Consider the following 18,797-nt stretch of genomic DNA (forward strand, 5'->3'; position numbering starts at 1 on the left):
CCCACAAAGTGCTGGGGTTACAGGCATGAGCCACCACACCCAGCCTTGTACATCATCTTTTTGATGATAACCAATCTAGAGGGTGTGAAGGGGTAACTCATTGTGTGGTTTTCTTTTTTTTTGCTTTTCCCTAAAAACAAGTTATGCTGAACATCTTTTCATGTGTTTACTGGCCATTTATAGAACTTCTTTACAGAAATGTCTATTCGAATCCTTTGACTAATTTTTAATTGGGTTTCTTTTTATTATCAAGTTATTTCCATATTCTGCATATTAAACTGTTATTAGATAGTATATGATTTGCAAATACTTTCTCCCATTCTGTAGGCACCCCACACACAGTCTTGATTATTATAGCTTTGAGATTGAGGAGTGTAACCATTATTTCTTAAAAATATTTCTTCTGACCCATTCTCTCTCCTCTCCTTGAACTCCAATTACATGCAGACTGCCTGATATTATCCCAGAGGCTCTGTTTTTCCTCTATACCAATTTCCATCTCTCTATTCTCCAAACTGGGTAACTTCTATGGATCTGTCTTTGAGTTCAAAGAACCTTACTTCTGCCATCTTTAACTTGCTGTTAAGTCCATGTAGTAAATTCCTCATTTCAGATATTTTTCTAAATAGTTCTACAATTTTGTGATTTTTTTCTCTTAAGTTATTGAATTTATTTATAATAGTTGCTTTAATTCATTTTTCTGGTAGTACCAAGATATGGATTCTCTTAGGTCAGTTTCTATTGAGAGTAAAATTTTTTTTTATTTGATATGGACCATATTTTCTTGCTTATTTGCAAGTCGAGTAGTTGTTGATTGTATGGTGGACACTGTGAATATGTTGTAAGGATTCTAGATTATACTGTCTTCCTTTAAGACGCTAAGTTTTGTTCTGGCTGGCAGTTAATTTACTGGCAGCTCTCCTTAATCCTAAAAAGGCAGTTCCAGAGCAACTCTTACTCTAGGGTTAGAGACTGGCAATAGAGATTGGCAAACTTTCTGTAAAGGATTAGACAGTAAATATTCAACACTGTGCAGGTCATACAGTCTCTATTGCAAATACTCAACTAGGCTGTTGTAGCCGCAAAGCAGTCATAGACAATATGTATATGAATTTCCATGAGTGGATGCATTTCAATGCAACTTTATTTATGGTCATCACTAAATCTGTATTTCATACAATTTTCACATGTTACAAAATATTTTTTTTAATTTTTTTCCAACCACTTAAAAATGTAAAAACTACTCTTATGTCACAGGCCATGCAAAAACAATCAGTGGACCACATTTGCCAACTCCCGCTCCGATGTATGATCCTTACTCCAAAATCATGGCCTTTCTGGCATCTCAGGTAACTGCCTAGTATGTAGCCAGATGTCTCTCCACTTTGAATGAGCTAGAATCCAACATTTCCCAGCATCATAAGACATTCAGTATCTTTTTCCACTCTTAACCCTAAAACATCCACTATCTACTAGACCTTGCAGAGTATCAGCTATGCATGTGCAACCCAGGCCTCAGCCAAGCACCCAGGGAGAACATACACGTACACTTTGGCTCCTTCTTCTCTGATACCCTGCCTAGCAAGTTCCAACCACTTCAGCATCCCAGAACTCCAATTTGTGCATCCTCAGCTCAACTGAACTTCTCTGCTCTGCTTGAGCTCCACTCTCCGTACCACCGTCAGGCAACCGTTCCAAAGCACATGGCGCTCACCTTGTTTGCTCCCTTTCTAAGGTTCAGTGCTAAAAACAGCTCTACTTCATATTTTTGGTCCTGTTTTCTAATTGTTGATGACTAGAGGAAAACTCACATACCAGTTACTCTGTCACGGCTAAAAGTATATGTTAACATCAATAAATATCTGATGAATAAATGACTAAACAAGCCTTATTTCATAAAGTTCTAAGTTTGCATGACCCTCCATGATCTCCACCACCTGGTATTCCTATCTTTCTATAATCCCTTCCCCCTTGCACATGGGCAGAACCTGTGACTTGCTTCTAACTCAAAGAATGCGGCAAAGGTGATGGGATGTTACCCCAGTGATTAAGTCATGTTAAACAGTAAGATTCTGTCTTACTACCAGACTACCTCTAGACTTTCTTTGTTGCCCTGAAGCAAGTAGGCATGTTGGGAAAGTCCACATGACAAGAACTTCACATGGTCTTTAGGTGCTCAATGCAGCTTATTACCGACAGCCAACAAGAAGATAGGCCCCTCAATCCTACAACCATAGGATATGAATTCTGCCAGCAAACTAAGTCTAGAAGTGGATTCTCCCTCAGTTGAACTTCCAGGTAAGAACGCAGCCCAGCCAACACCCTGATGGCACCCTCATAACCTAGGCAGAAGATCCAGTAAGCTATGCCCAGAATCCTGACCCACAGAAACTGTCAGAGAACAAATGTTGTTTTAAGCTAGTTGTAATTCGTCAGACAATAGTAGGTAACTAATACAACACACTATTGCTAGATACTATAAAACAGCTACCAACATTTATAGCTGGGAAGTGCAGGCAGCGATAGAAGCAAAGGAGAGACCATGAAATACACTCAAGAAGTTCAAGAAAGAAAAGCTGCCATAGACCTGTCAACAACACAGAACAGAAGGAGGGACATGACATGATAAATTCCTTCAAAGAAACACAGTGGCTCTTGGCCTAGCAAGAAAAAACTTGCCCATCAGAAAAGACGCTTGCTCAGTCACACAAAAATACTCAAGGAACAGTCAGGATCAATGCAGGGCCTTTTCAAGCATGGTAAGCAAAACAGGATTTGCCTGCTGTGCTTGAAAGACAAGTTGGTTCAAAAACCTACCTTGTGTTATCTCTGGCATTCAGCAGAGTTCAGCACATAAGCACTTATCTGAATGTTGATCTTATTTTACTTAACAAATGTGAGCTCTTATCCCTAATCATTGCTGTCAACATTCAAAATTAAAATGTCTCCTCTCCTCAAAACCAAAACGCACCAAATCAGCACCATGTTACCAAGAGGAAGAAAGAGAAACACCAAGGTTTTATGGGATTTGTTTACTCTATTAAATTTTATTTAGGATTTGCAACAGAACTGGGCATTTTAAAGACCCCACTATTTTCACCTGATGTCATTAAACTTGAATCACATTAACTCCTTTTTTAAAAATTCCATGCACTGTTCTCAACATGGACAAAGAGAGAAAAAAATTTTTTAATTTTAAAAAATCTACATACTGTAAGTAATCTTTTAACTGTAATGTCGTTTTGCAAGCAGCATGCCTATAGAATTAATGAAAAAAAAAATACAAAGAAAGAGAAAACGCAAAGGTGGCAAAATGTTAAAAAGCAGCAAATCAAGTGAAAGGTATCATGAGTATTCACTGGACCACAATTAACTTTTTTTTTCGTTTAGATGGAGTCTGCTCTGTTCCCCAGGTTGGAGTGCAGTGGCATGGTCTCGGCTCACTGCAACCTCCGCCCCCCAGGTTCAAGCGATTCTCCTGCCTCAGCCTCCCAAGAAGCTGAGATTACAGGCACCTACCACCATGCCCAGCTAATTTTTGTATTTTTAGTAGAGACAAGGTTTCACCATGTTGGCCAGGCAGGCCTCAAACTCCTGACCTCAAGAGATCCACCTGCCTCACCTCCCAAGGTGCTGGGATTACAGGCGTGAGTCACTGCCCTGCCGCATAATTAATTTTTCTAATATATGTTTAAATTTTTTAATATAAAAAATTGGGAAGACAGAAATGAGATAATTTTCTTGGTAGTCTCACCAAGTTTAGGAATCAAAATGTCCTTAAAAACTAATGAGAAAAGCCTGAAGAAGGTACCATTTTCATTGTTTTGGTAAACAAAACATACATCCAAATCTATATGTTATAAAGCAATTAACACTCTATAATTATATTTATCTCCCAGAAAATAGAAAATACAAAAATGCCTATAAAAATATTAATTTTCTGATTTACCCTTAAAAGCTTTTGGTTCTACAGAAAATTACCATTAACTTTTAGATCTTCATTGTTCTCTAACTCTTGTTAATCAACACGTGGTCTGGCGGAACAATATCATAGCATTACCTATGCACTTGTAAGAAATGCAGAATCTCTGAATCCAACCCAATGCTGCAGAATCAGAAACTGCACTTTAGTAAGGGACACAGGTAACTTGAAAGCACATTAAAGTTTGAAAATCACTATTGTAGACATTAAAATGCATTTATTATAAACATTATAAACCTATACAAATCACAAAAATCAAAGTCAGTTAAAAATTAGAGGAAATATGTCTGTTTGAAAACTTTTTAACAGTGTTTTTTTGAAGAGTTTAGTCTGAACTACTGATCCAAATGTGTGTGTGTGGCAGAGGCAACGGGATCTCTTAGAAGCTTTGATATTGCACAAAATCTAATCAAAATCTATTAATACCTTTGAAAACAATTGTAAAAGAAATTCTAAGAAGTCTGGTTAAAACATCAACATTATCTGGCATACTCAATACAACATCACAGAAGATAAATGCAGAGACACCAAGTGACACAAAATTGTTACTCAATACATCCAATCTGTTGAATGTATAAACTACTTTCTACGAACTTTAAAAACCGCTTCCTCACTAAAAGCATTGATTTTCTGCCTGAAAATTAACACTCACCCAGTTTCATTATAATCAATCAAAAATCTATAAGGCAGTACAATAGAGGCAGGCCTACACCAATCAGTACAAGCTATCAATTAAACATCTGAAGATAACCTTTGAAGTAATCTAGGTCCTGATGCTCCCCTAAATGAAGGGAACTTAGTATATATAGAAAAAAAAAATCTGGGCAATAACTTTCCTCTAACAGGCCAGGATAAGAATAAGTAAGAACAGCTGAAAGAAACACACTGATAGCTTGAACAAACTCTAAATGTTCTCTATAATTTCCTTATTAACTGTAAGATTCTTTTTTCTATTTGCTAATAAACTTTTCTACTGGGAAGAAAATATATGACCTACTAAGGATCCCAAAGAGTTTATATTTATGTGGATTATATTACTGATATTTACACTAGAAACTAGAGCTGAAACATTTAAAAAACATTAATTCACTTAAAAATACCAAGAATAAAACCACTACACATTAACACTAAAATTTTATTTCCACAAAAATCAACTATATTTCCCAGAACAACAACAACAAAAAAATAGGAACACTGGCACTAATTTGTATTTTTGCAAATATCTTTAATGCCTTAATAGACAACCAATGGATTACCTTACTTGCTTCTATGTTCAATATTCTACAATATGTGATTTTGGTTGAAGTATATAAAGAAAATTCAGGCTCACAAAGATATGTAGTTTAAAAGAAATATTTTAATAGCCTTTTTGGCTTTGTGGATATTCTTCAATACTACACCAAATTTAACAAGTTCAGTTTATTATATTATTGTTATTTTGAGACAGGGTATCACTCTGTCACCCAGGATAGAGTGCAATCACTGTGAGTGGTACAGCTCACTGTAACCTCAAACTCCTGGGCTCAAGTGATCCTCCCACTGCAGCTTCCCAAGTAGCTGGGACTAGAGGTGCATGCCACCATACTTGGCTTATTTTATTCTATTTATTTTTAGATACAGAGTCTGCCCTGTCATTCATTCATTCATTCATTCATTCATTCATTCATTTTTAGAGACAGAGTTTTGCCCTGTCACCCAGGATGAAGTGCAGTTGTATGATCATGGCTCACTCCAGCCTCGAATTCCTGGGCTAAAGTGATCCTCCTGCCTCAGCCTCCCAAGTAGCTAGGACTACAGGTGCACACCACTGTGCCCAGCTAATTATTAAACTTTTTGTAGAGATGGGGTCTATGTTGCCCAGGCTGGTCTCAAACTTCTGGGCTCAAGCAATCCTCCTGCCTCAGCCTCCCAATGTGCCAGGACTGCAGGTGTGAGGTATCGTGCCCATCCAGTTTATTGTAATAATAATGTGGAATCTGAAACATTATCAATGAACATTTTATACTCTGTTATATTAAGATTTCTTATTCTAATGTTGCGCTTTGAATGGATCTTTTTACACATGCATAATCTTGTAACATCAAGCACTGGTCATCTGGAAATGTTCACTGATTTACGCATTCCAAATGTTGACCCTTTCACTATATGAAACTTTTAAAACATCAGATGTTAAGATGACCACCAATCTCATCAGAAAATTATTTAAGAATAAAGCTTTCAAGTTTACAGTGGCATCATGTTTTCCAAAATTCAAATTTTCACTTAAAAGTTGAAATTTTACCACTGACAACAAACACTATCACTTGTTTTCCCTGCAGTGAGAGGTTCACTTTATTCTTTTTCAAGAAAATGTCTAACAAATAACAAAGTCTCAACAACCACTGTTTGTCTGTCAATCATTCTTTCAAGTAAAATAATGGTGTTTCATAAAAATAAGTGGCCAGTTCAGCTGGCAACCAAAAAATTACACAAGTGCTTTTCCTCAAGACAACCATATTTGGCATGCAACAGAAGAGCTTTATGTGTACTTCCCATTCCATCATACAGGATACTAAAAAGACATGTACTTAAAAGTCAAGATTAATAATAATTAATACTTTGTACTACTTCATCCAGAACAGTCTTAAACTGGTGTTCTTTTTACTGTAAGTGTGTGGTTATAAAGAAAACAATGACAACTAGTACAGTGAGGTACAATGACCTGCTTTGTGCTAAGGCACCCACAGTTTTAACCACCATTGTTTTTGCATATCAGTGTAAATGTTAACACAATGGGAAGGGCCAATAACATCCTGATATTATCATATCATGGAAACAGATTTGACCTCATGAATCCATTGAAAGGGTTTCAGGAACCCGACACACAGAAGGATCTCCATATTTGTTGAATGAATGAATGAGTGAATAAATAAACAAGCAGACAGCTATGATAAATTTTAATCTAGATTTCAAAGTATTTTAGAGCTTATTTTTCACACAAAAAAATCTAATTATTGGAATTATTTTCCAACACTAACAGAAAAGACTCGTTAGGCAATATAGCACCCCTACCCTTAATATGTTTGAAGTAGTTTTATCTCCACACCTCTCTAAACTTAAATTGTTGTATATACAAGCATTCCTTGCTTTGCATGTAACATGGTAAATGAAATTCATGCATACCAACACTATGTGCTCTATCTGTACTGTTCTTTGGTAACTAACGTGTTTAATAACATGGTATTGTGCAAAGCACATTATAATAAATGTACATGGAAATAAGCTCTAATGACCCACAAACTCAAATTCAGTAAAACAGGAAGGAAAAGCATCATATGAAGAATGAATGAGCAACCTTTGGGCAGTAACTATGAACGGACACCCCTGATGGGAAAGAAACTCAGACACCTAAATGACTTTTTCGAACTCTACATGCCTCTCTCCAATAATATATTGGAGAGAGGCCAAGGCAGGTGGATCACTTGACTTGAGGTCAGGAGTTCAAGACCAGTTCAAGTACCTGAGACCGACATGGTGAAATCATTGCTACTTGAGAATGAATCACTGTTCGTGATCAACTAATATAAGAGACCGATATGGTGGAATCATTGCTATCTGAGAATGAATCACTGTTCGTAATCAATTAATGTAAGTGTTTCCAATCACAAAAACCAAATGGTGTTTGTGAATTGGGGGAGGGGAACAGAGCAGAAGCAAGGTGGCTAAGGGAATAAGGGACCAGCACTTCATAAAATATTGAGACAAAATTAGGTCACACTAAATTCAGTCTGGTCTTAAAAACTACAGGAATGAACATTTCTCAAAACAGAGGTAGATCAAATCTTTGGAATTCCATCTCCTAACCCTTCTCTTAATTCATTCAAAATAGCCTTAGAATTACTCAACAGTATTAGGTTGTCCCCTCTGTACTTCCATATCACCGTCTACATGCAGGATTTTTGTTTTTTCTAGCCGACTTTTAAAAATTAACACCAACTTTCAAAACATTAAATTTTATTTTTTATAGAGGCAGGGTCTCGGTACGTTGCCCAGGCTGGTCTTGAACTCCTGAGCTCACATGATCCACCCACCTCGGCCTCCCAAAGTGCTGGGATTACAAGCGTGAGCCACCAAGCCTGGCCCAAACACTCGTAAATTTTAAACAGTGTATTCAGCACTAATAAAGAAAAGCAGTTCATGTATTAAAAGTTTAAGTGTTTCTGCCAAGAGTGAGGAAAAAATTGAAAAGTATCTTATAGAAAAATACTAATTGAAGCTTAGCAACTAAAACAGTGTCACAGGAAAAGCAATAAATAACTTCACTTAAAAAGAAAATTCTACTTGAAGTCTATTTATTATGTATCACAAGTGGGACAAAGGAGAAATGCAATTTACTGTACCTTAAAATGTACTGTGATGTTCCAAGGAAGAGCTGAACTTGATGCAAGAAGATCAAATAGCAAACCAATTGGATAATGCCTAAAAATGAAACAGTATATTTTGAGAAAATAAATACGTAAAGTTGTAACTACAACTCCAAAATAAATTTCCAACACATATTTTAACACCAAATGTCAGGGGCTTTAATCACAAATCACAGGAAGGCTACATTCTATAATTAGGTGCCTGGGCTAGTATGATCTACTTTCCAGGCATCAGGTGGTTTCCTTCTAACCACTCCATTCCCACAGAAACCTCAATATGCACAACAGGATTGTGGGCAAAGGCATTCTTTATCAGCCATGTGAACTGTTATGTCACAGTACCGTTGCATCTAATTGTCATCCTCGTATTCATAAAGGACAGTTGATTTTTGTAAATTTATTTAAATGTTTTTTACTTTCAGAACTTAAAATTTTAAAAAACTTTAAGAACCAAGATGAGCACCTAAAACGCATGCAAATCACCTATTCTGTGGTTATTACTATTAACATTATAGCATATAAATTTCCAGTCTTTTACCTACACATACATATCTAAATACAGATTAGGACTATCCTTTACAAACTGTACTATAACCTTTTTCACATAATATAATGTCAACATTTTCCCAAGCCACTGAATATTCTTCTGAAACCTAATTCTAAATTTAAAAAAATAAGTTCCAAAATAAGAGAACATTTCCTAATATAACCATTACTCACAGTGAAGTAAATAACTTAGCAATAAATAAACATGACTAATACAAATGCTGCAGATTTCAATGGACAAACCTTAAGTCATCCTTTTAAAAAATCTAAAGTAAATTAGCTTACTTGGTTAATCAGAATTAAATAATACAGGTTGAGTATCCCATTTTCAAAATGCTTGGGATTAGAAGTGTTTCAGATTTCAGCTTTTTTTTTTTTTTTTCCAAATTTTGGAATATTTGCATCATATTCTTACCATTTGAGCATCACAAATCTGAAAATCTGAAATGCTGGAATGAGCACTTCCTCTGAGTGTCATGTCAGTGCTCAAAATGTTTTGGATTTTGTAGTCTTAGATTCTGGATTTCAAATTGCGGGATTCGGGATGCTCAACCTGTACTCACAACAAAGGCAAAAAGAAGACTACTTGGTGTTATACACAGTCCTGTCTTTATCTGTATAATCTATTAATGAGTTACTCCTAGATTTAAGAGCTGCAAAATTTGAAAACATATCAAATTTATCTCAAAATGAGTAACTCTGACCAAGATTCAAATGTCAGTTAATATTATTTATGCTTGTGCTACTCTGGGCACAATGCTTATGGGATAGCCCTGCTCTGCAAGGAGCAGTACACATTTGCTTATATATATAAACATAGATATATGTTTATATATATAATTGTATATATAATTTATGCTTGCTTACTCATACAGAATTATGGAAAAGTCATCAGTTTCTAGAGATCATGTATTTATTTGGTAGGAATTTAGGATGGGCTGGGTACTGTAACTCAAGCCTGTAATCCCAACACTTTGGGAGGCCAAGGTGGGTGGATCACTTGACTTGAAGTCAGGAGTTCGAGACCAGTTCCAGTACCTGAGACTGACATGGTGAAACTCTGTCTCTACCGAAAAATACAAAAAAAAAAAAAAATAGCTGGGCATGATGGCACACACCTGCAGCCCTAGCTACTCAGGAGGCTGAGGTGGGAGAATCTCTTGAGACTGAAAGGCAGAGGCTGCAGTGAGCCAAGACTGCGCCACTGCACTCCAGCCTGGACAACAAAGTGAGACCTTTTCTCAAGAAAAAAAAAAAAAAAAAAAAGAATTTAGGATGAATGTCCTGTCGGTAAAAATAAAACAGTGGGGGTACTTTTAGTCTTATATGCATTATATCTCTTAATAATAACCCTTAAATTTCTCTCTAATCAATCCTTTCATATCCAGAAAATAATACTGAAGAAAATTCTGGAACCAGGAAAAACTCTTGCCTCAGTCAAAACCTAAAATTAAAAAAAACATATATACACACACACACATATATACACATATATAGTACTATAGACAAGTTATAGATTTAATCCAATTCTGATCCTTCTCTCTGAAGTATTAAAATCGAACAAGCTCTAAATAATACCTTATACTTTTACAAAACAGACCTTTTTACGTCCTCAATTTATTTTTTAGAATATCTCTCTTAGGTATATGCAACAGGGTTAAAGATGAATGTAGGCACTTAATTAAAGTTTTATTTACTTGGATTTCATTAAAAAGACTTAACATTTCAAAAGTGACACCATATCGCTTTCCAAATTCTAAACAGCACTGAAAATACAAAGAACTCCACTAAGCAAAATAGTCTAATCTATTAGATAAGATTCACTTGAGATCACATAAAATTACTAGCAATCCAGTGTTTTACATATTCCCTGCCATTAACAAATGTGTGAAACACTTTTGTGAATTTGTAAGCAAATTCTAAACCAAATATATCTTAAAGCAATGTATAATATAAAATCAAGTAATTTTTTTTTTTTTTTTTGAGACAGGGTCTTACTCTGTAACCTAGGCTGGAGTGCAGTGGTGCAGTCAGAGCTCACTACAACCTTGACCTCCTGGGCTCAAGCGATCCTCCCACCTCAGCCTCCTGAGTGGCTGGGACTACAGACATGTGCCACTATGCCCAGCTAATTATTTTATTTTTTATAGAGATAGTGTCCAACTATGTTGCCCAGGCTGGTCTCAAACTTCTGGGCTCAAGCAATACTCCCACCTTGGCCACCCAAAGTAATGAGATTATAGGCATGAGCCACTATGTCCAGCCCAAATAACTTTTAAAGGAAATATCTGGATCAGAATACAAGTTAAACATAAGACTCAATCATCAATTATTTTTTTTAACCCTCAATATTTAAAAAACGATAAAACTATAAATATTTAAAAAATGAGAAAACTATAAATACACAGAAGCTTGAACAAAGTAAATAATAAACAGCTGCTAAATGCATAAATCGAAGAAGTCCACAGACTAACCCTAGGTACAACATAAAGATCCAATGGAGCCAATTTTAGGTTCTGAGTTTCTTTTTTGAGCAGTTCCAACTGTTTTAATGATTGACACTTCATGACTTTTATTCATTCTTAAAGGTATTCCAAAGAACAGAAAAAACTCACTTTAAAAAAAAAGATAAAACTTACTCCATGTAGTAATTACCATATGGAGCCACCGGACCCTTTTATAAATCTAAGATATATTTTAGGGTCTTAATGATCTTATTGTTTCCTATATATCGAAACATTTTACTATTTCATCACTCTAGAACTTATTTCATCATTATTTGTCAATTATTCCCAATAAGAGACTAAAACAGTAAGAATTTGAAAAAATAACATGATGCCTAGAAGGATGATAGAAGAATGTACCCTTCTTTCATTTTCTTATGTGTTGCCTAAAGTATTGAAACATCTTTCAAGAAAGTGTAAAATAAGTATGCAGGCTGGGCGTGGTGGCTCACACCTGTAATCCCAGCACTTTGGGAGGCTGAGGCGGGTGGATCACCTGAGGTTAGGAATTCAAGACCAGGCTGATCAATAAGGTGAAACCCCATCTCTACTAACAATACAAAAATTAGCTGGGCGTGGTGGCACGTGTCTGTAGTCCCAGCTACTCGGGAGGCTGAGACAGGTGAATTACTTGAACCTGGGAGGTGGAGGTTGCAGTGAGCCAAGACTGCGACACTGCGCTCCAGCCTGAGCAACAGAGCAAGACTCGGTCTCAGATAAAAGAAAAAAGAAAGCAGACTCCATTCTGGAATCAGTTTTTAGCTATCATTAACACAGTTGAAAATTCCAAGTTTCTCATTTTCTACCTATAATGGCAGAGAAAAAAACTGACAGAGGAAGATGTTTCACAATTATTAGACAAATCAGGACAAAATACAAAGAGAGACAGCAGTACTCTAGACTTTAATGACAATAGTGAAATTGATCATTTAAGTGAAATCTCAAACTCTGAGTATTTAGATGATATCTTAAATTTTCCATAGCTCAAGAACTAATAGAAGAACAATATATTTCTAGGGACAAAAAGGAACATCTGGTAATCTTAACAGCTTAGTCACCAACAGAAAAAACTTCATTACATGATATTTTATGACAAAAACCTGGACCATTCCATTTTACTAAAAGAACGTGTGACAATATTATTTCATCTTTTATGCTATTTACACAAATTTATTTGATAGTGGGCAAATGCAAAAGGTCTATTTATATAAAAAGAAGACTGAAGGAATTAGATCACATAGAAATGAAAAAAAGTACTGGGCTGCTCAGTCTAATTGGTGTTGATTCACATAAAAAAGAAAATATTTCATAATGAAATCATGAGCTGGCAAAGGGTTTATAGATTTCTTCAAGTATTATTAACACTATTAGATGCAAGAAGGGCCAGAAGTAATAAACTAGAACCTCTCAGAGGTATATTTGAATGTATAAAAATTAATGAGCAATTAGTTGCATTCAGGGGATGTTGACCATTTTAGATACCTTTAAAACTAGAAAAATATGAAATGAAAATGTAAATTTGCTGTACTTAAACCTGTATTAAAATTTCTAATAAAGTTGTTATACACTATTCCTTTATTCTAAATTCTCTAAATTATTTGCAAAATGACTTATATACACTCACACACACACACACACACACATTTTAAAGTTCATTGGGGCTGGGTATGGTGGCTCATGCCTGTAATCCCAGTACTTTGGGAGGCTGAGGCAGGTGGATTGCTTGAGCCCAGGAGTTCGACACTAGCCTGAGCAACATGGCAAAACCCTGTCTCTACAAAAAAAATTAGCCAGGCATGATCTGTACTCAACAGAGTGAAACCCTGTCAAAATCTTTTTTTTTTTTTTTTTTTTTTGAGACAGAGTCTTACTCTGTCGCCTAGGATGGAATGCAGTGGTGCGATCTTGGCTCACTGCAACCTCTGCCTCCCAGGTTCAAGCGATTCTCCTGCCTCAGCCTCCCGAGTAGCTGGGATTACAGGCGCGCACCACCACACCCGGCTAATTTTTGTATTTTTAGTAGAGATGGGGTTTCTGTTGGCCAGGCTAGTCTTGAACTCCTGACCTCATGATCTGTCCGCCTCAGCCTCCCAAAGTGCTGGGATTACAGTCATGGGCCACTGCACCCGGCGCTACAATCTTAAAATTTTTTTTTAAATTTCACTGGTCCCAGATGGTAAATGATGACAACTCCTTTGTCTTGGTGTATTAAGAATTAGGAGATAAATTTAAACATATGCTTCCTTAAAATTATATTTAAATTTAAATTAGCTGGGCATGGTGCCATGCGCCTGTAGTCCCAGCTACTTGGGAGGCTGAAGTGGGAGAATTGCTTGAACTCGGGAGGCGGAGGTTGCAGTGAGCCAAGATAGTGCGACTGCACTCCAGCCTGGGCGACAGAGGGAGACTCCATCTCCATAAAAAAATAAATAAAGTATTAACATAAAAACATTCTAAATATTATAAAAATGAACAATCATCCTGTAATGATTTTTTAAAAATAAAAATGAACCAGAAAAACGAAGGAGTAAGATAACCATTTACTTATTTCTATTGTCAAATTCCTTAATTAACATGCGGTTCAATACAAATTTTTATATTAGAAATATTTTCATGCAAAGATATTAATTCCAAACAAATATGCTATCTGAATTCACTGGTTCCCAGATTGCTTACTTCTAATGAATCTATTGATATTCAAGAAAATCTATAAAAGAAAACAGAACTGGCAAAAATTAAAGGTACTGAGTTTCTCTTACACTTTCATCTGATTTACATCAAGGATTTCAAAAGTACTAAATTGTACAACTCTTCTAAACAGATATTACATACAGTTTTGTGAGGAGGCTTCTAACCCACAACACAGAAACCACATACACCATAAGTAAATCATAATGTAACTATTGGCTATTATGTTGCTACTTCTACCATCTAACTTAAATTTAATAGAAAAGGAGGTAGTAAGGATTTGAACCTGGAATACGGTCCGCCCTTGGTATGTGTGGGGATTGGTTCCTGGACCTAGTTGGATACCAAAATTCGGAGATGCTTAAATCCCTTATATTAAATGGCATAGTGTTTGCATATAACCTACACACATTCCCCCGTATACTTTAAATTATTGCTAGATTACTTATAATACCTATTACAATGTAAGCGCTATGTAAATAGTTGTTATACCATATTGGACTTATTGCGGTTTCATTTTTATTGTTGTATTATTATTAGTTATTGCTTTTTCCCCCAAACATTTTCAATCCATGGTTGGATGAATCCATGGATGCAGAACCTATGGATACAGAACACCAACTCTTATCCAGAACTGTATTTTCTGTGTAAATAAGAGGACCCAACTAGCTAAAGGCTCAATGTATTGCCCTATAGAAAATGACTGCATGAGAACAGTATTAGGTCTATTTTTACACTTTGTTCTTTTTCTTCTTTACATTGCTCTAGTCTTCCATATTCAATTCTCGAAATGAATATATTTTAATATTTCTTTGCTTTTTGTTTTTTATTCATTACTCCATTTATATGTGTGTGTATGTTTGTGCACGTGTGCACATTGGCACACGGTGTAGCAATAATGGATATTCCCAGAAGGGACATGATTCTAGTATAAATATCTGCACTCAGATAGCAAACTAATACAAGTATTCTAAAATCAGCACTGAAAGAATTTTCCCCATACTGGAGAACTACTGCCCAAGTTCATGTCACTAAAATAAATGCCTCCTATTCGGAAAGTTGCTGCATTCTGATTCTCTGGAAACAGGATTACATTTCATTGTAACTGCAAGCATGTAACTACAAATGCAAACCAAAGTAATTTGATTGCTGTGAATATTGACTTACTCTATATGTGGGACAAACACAAACAACTATAGAGCAGCAATGTGTTTCACACCTTTCTAAGCCTATTCTTATATATGAAAAAGTTCAAAAATAATGAATGGATACCACATATATAAAATCTATGTAAGTCACATTTCAAAAATCTAGTTTACAGAATACATTGTTAACCCCTTTATGCCTAGTGTTCCATTATTGGAACGCTAAGCTTGTGGGAGTTATGTAAACTGTTCAAGGTCATTGACAAGGTCTGATTTTTCACACACAAAAAATTTTAACCTCCTGCATAAATGGGTTAAGTTCCAGAAATTCACAACCTTAAAAAGACTGGAAATAAGACAGAAGAATCTGTTAGCATTTATGATTAAAATGTTAAATGTTTTTTAAAAAATTATACACAGGTTTTCACTAAAGCATTTTGCTAAAATTTACTTCTGAAATCACAAAGAGTATTAAATTCTGAGTCATTCTATCACATCTATGTTTAAGATCAACATCAATACAGCCATGGGACATTTAACAACATGGATATGTTCTGAGAAATGCATTGTTAAGCAATTTCATTCGCTGTTCAAACACCACAGTGTACTTACACAAACCTAGATGCCATAGCCTACTACGTACCTAGGCTACATGGTGTAGCCTAATGTTCCGAGGCTATAATCCTGTACAACATGTTACTACACTGAATACTCTAGACAACTGTAACACAATGATAAGTATGTATGCATCTAAACATAGAAAGGATACTATAAAAATACAGATTATCATCTTCTGGGACCACCATCCTAAATGCAGTCCATCATTGATCAAAATTATGTAGCCCAAGAGTATGTATTTTTTTTACAATTCAAAAAGTAATTTCAACTTCTTCCTTTTACCACCTGTCCTGAAAGTCAATTTGCACAGAGTAAAATTTCCCATTAAAGTTATTTATTTTACAGTTGACAAAATGAGAAGCTTGTTCTAAATTTTGTGCTTGAAGATCTAAGATCTAAACCAAAATTAGGGTTTACTTACAAAGTATTCTTTGGAAGGACCAAGAACTGGTCTCTTAAAATAATTCTAATATAAAAGTAACAAATATAAAATGTGAACACCAGTTGTGGTAATAAGAAACTTCACCCCTTAAAATACAATGTTAGAGCACCCTCTGCTGACTAACATCTCAGTCTGAAGAAAGAGACTCTATTTTGAGTTAGGCCAGCACTTTCCATTTCCCATGTAATTTTTAAAAGCTAAAGATGCAAAGATAAAGCTCTAATCAGACCAAACCTCCTTGTAAGCTCTCTACAAATCAACAACAACAAATGTATTGAGTATTCATTATAAGTATACCACTGTTCTTAAATGTTTTTAATTCTAATTTGGACAAATTGACATAAGCAATTAGAGAGAACAGATAAGACGGGAGAAAAATTTTTAAACAAAACGTTAGCAGGTGTGGTAAAAACAGCCCTGAACTGATACTCTCAAAATCTGGGTTCTAACTTACTTATTTGAGCAAGTTATCTTACTTATTTTTGAGTCTCGGTTTTCCAAATAAAAGCAAGGGGCAAATTTAGATTCGTTCATTCATTCACTGAACAAACATTTATTTATCCCCTCCTATATGCTGCTGGTTTAAGTACAAAGAAAAATGATCCAAAATCTGAACCTTTTTTAACACTGACATGATGCTCAAAGGAACTGCTGCTTATTGAAGCATTTCGCATTTCAAATTTTCAGATTTGGAATACTGTAAGTATATAATACGAACATTCCAAAATCTGAAAAAATCTGAAATCTGAAACACTCTGGTCCCAACCATTTTGGATAAGGGATACTTAACCCATATTAACTCACTTAATTCTTGAAAGAAACTTACGAAGTACAAGGTACCATTATTATCGCTGTTTTACAGACAAGAAAACTGAGATACAAAAAGGTCAAATAACTTGCCCAAGGTTATACCGCTAGTAAGTGATGAAGCTGGGATTTGAAATCTGGTTTCTGACTCCAGAGTCAGCATCCTTAATAACCATTATGTTACAATACACAGTTATAACATGACAAGAATATAGGAAGTACACACGTAGTGTAGAGATGGCACAAACGTAGAAATGATCACTTTGGGCTAAAAAGAACCACAAAAAAGGTCATAGTTAAGCTAGATGTTAGAAGTATGAGCTACAGGAGGGAATACATGAATGAATAATTAATTACAACCAAAACAAAGGATGCTGGAAAGAGCAAAAAAGATTTATCAAATTAGATGAGCAAAGAAACAGAAGCCCAAAACATTATCCAACATTCATTAAAACAAGTAGCTTAGTACACCTGGAAAGAAGTGGGATCATGGACAACCTTTACACACACATCATGCTTTAGTGTTTGGCTTTACACTGTAGATGATGAGAAGTCAGAAAAGGGTTCCTGAGGAGAATAACAATGTTAGATCTGCATTTCAGAAAGAAAAATTATGGCACTGGGGAAGATAAACTAAAAGTAATAGTATTAAAAGCAGGAAGACAAATTAAGAGGCCACTGAAACAATCCATGTGAGAAATCAGATGGGCCTGAATCCCGAAAAACAAAGCAGGGAGTTTAAGGCATACTTAGAAGCCAGAATCAGAATCTAGAGGCTAGATGATGAGGGAATCAAGAGTGGAGATGAACATCAACAAATTTAAAAGATCCAAAATTACAGTGAGCTCTTTTTTGATTACAATAGAATCAAACTAGAAATCAATAATGAAAAGATAACAGAAAAACCACTAAATGTGGAAATTAAACACATTTCTAAAAAAAACTAAGGTTCTAAAAGAAAGCCTCAAAAGAAAATTTTAAAAATACACAGACCTGAATGAAAACAAAAACAGAACATATCAAAATTTATGGTCTACACTAAAGTCTGGCTGAAATAGATATTTATAACACTAAATGCTTGTACAACATTGTGAATGTAATTAACACTACCATGGTTAAGATGGTAAATTTTGTTACATGCATTTTACTACAATTTAAAAAAGAAATTAAGGTAAGAGCTCAAAAAAATAACCTAAGTTCCTTTTCAAGAAACTAGAAAAAAATAATAAAACCAAAGCAAGCAGAAGGAATAAAACTATTAAAAACAAAAAACAGAAACCAACAAAATTGGAAATTTTAAAAAGGAGAGAAAAATCCATGAACTACAACACTGGTTCTTCAAAAAAATAAGTAAAATTGGTAAACCTCTAACAAAGCTGACAAAAATGAAGACAACACTACAGATCCTAAAGTCATTCACAGACAAGGAAATACTATAAACTCTATGTTCATAAATTCAACAACTTAGAAAAAACAAACCAACTCCCCAAAACCCATAAACTACCAACACTCAATGAAGAGGAAATAGGCAAGCTGAGCAGATCTATATATATCAAAGAAATTGAATTGGTAATTAAAATGCTCCCCAAAAAGAAACCTCCAGACCCAAGTGGTTTCACTAGAGATATCTATCAAACACTTAAAGAATTAACAGCATTTTTA

General features: G+C 35.2%; 1 protein-coding gene across 1 annotated transcript in view; it reads right to left on the reverse strand.

Annotated features, from left to right (window-relative positions):
- Positions 1-18,797, reverse strand: part of ATG5 (autophagy related 5) — a gene marked incomplete at its 5' end in the record, with an annotated part of 140,103 nt that overhangs the window by 99,015 nt on the left and 22,291 nt on the right. The window contains 1 exon segment of the mRNA NM_001132922.1: positions 8,362-8,440. Within this exon segment, the coding sequence (NP_001126394.1) occupies positions 8,362-8,440 (79 nt within the window).

The sequence above is a fragment of the Pongo abelii genome, chromosome 5 (assembly GCF_028885655.2).
Source record: "Pongo abelii isolate AG06213 chromosome 5, NHGRI_mPonAbe1-v2.0_pri, whole genome shotgun sequence".
NCBI classification, from domain to species: domain Eukaryota; kingdom Metazoa; phylum Chordata; class Mammalia; order Primates; family Hominidae; genus Pongo; species Pongo abelii.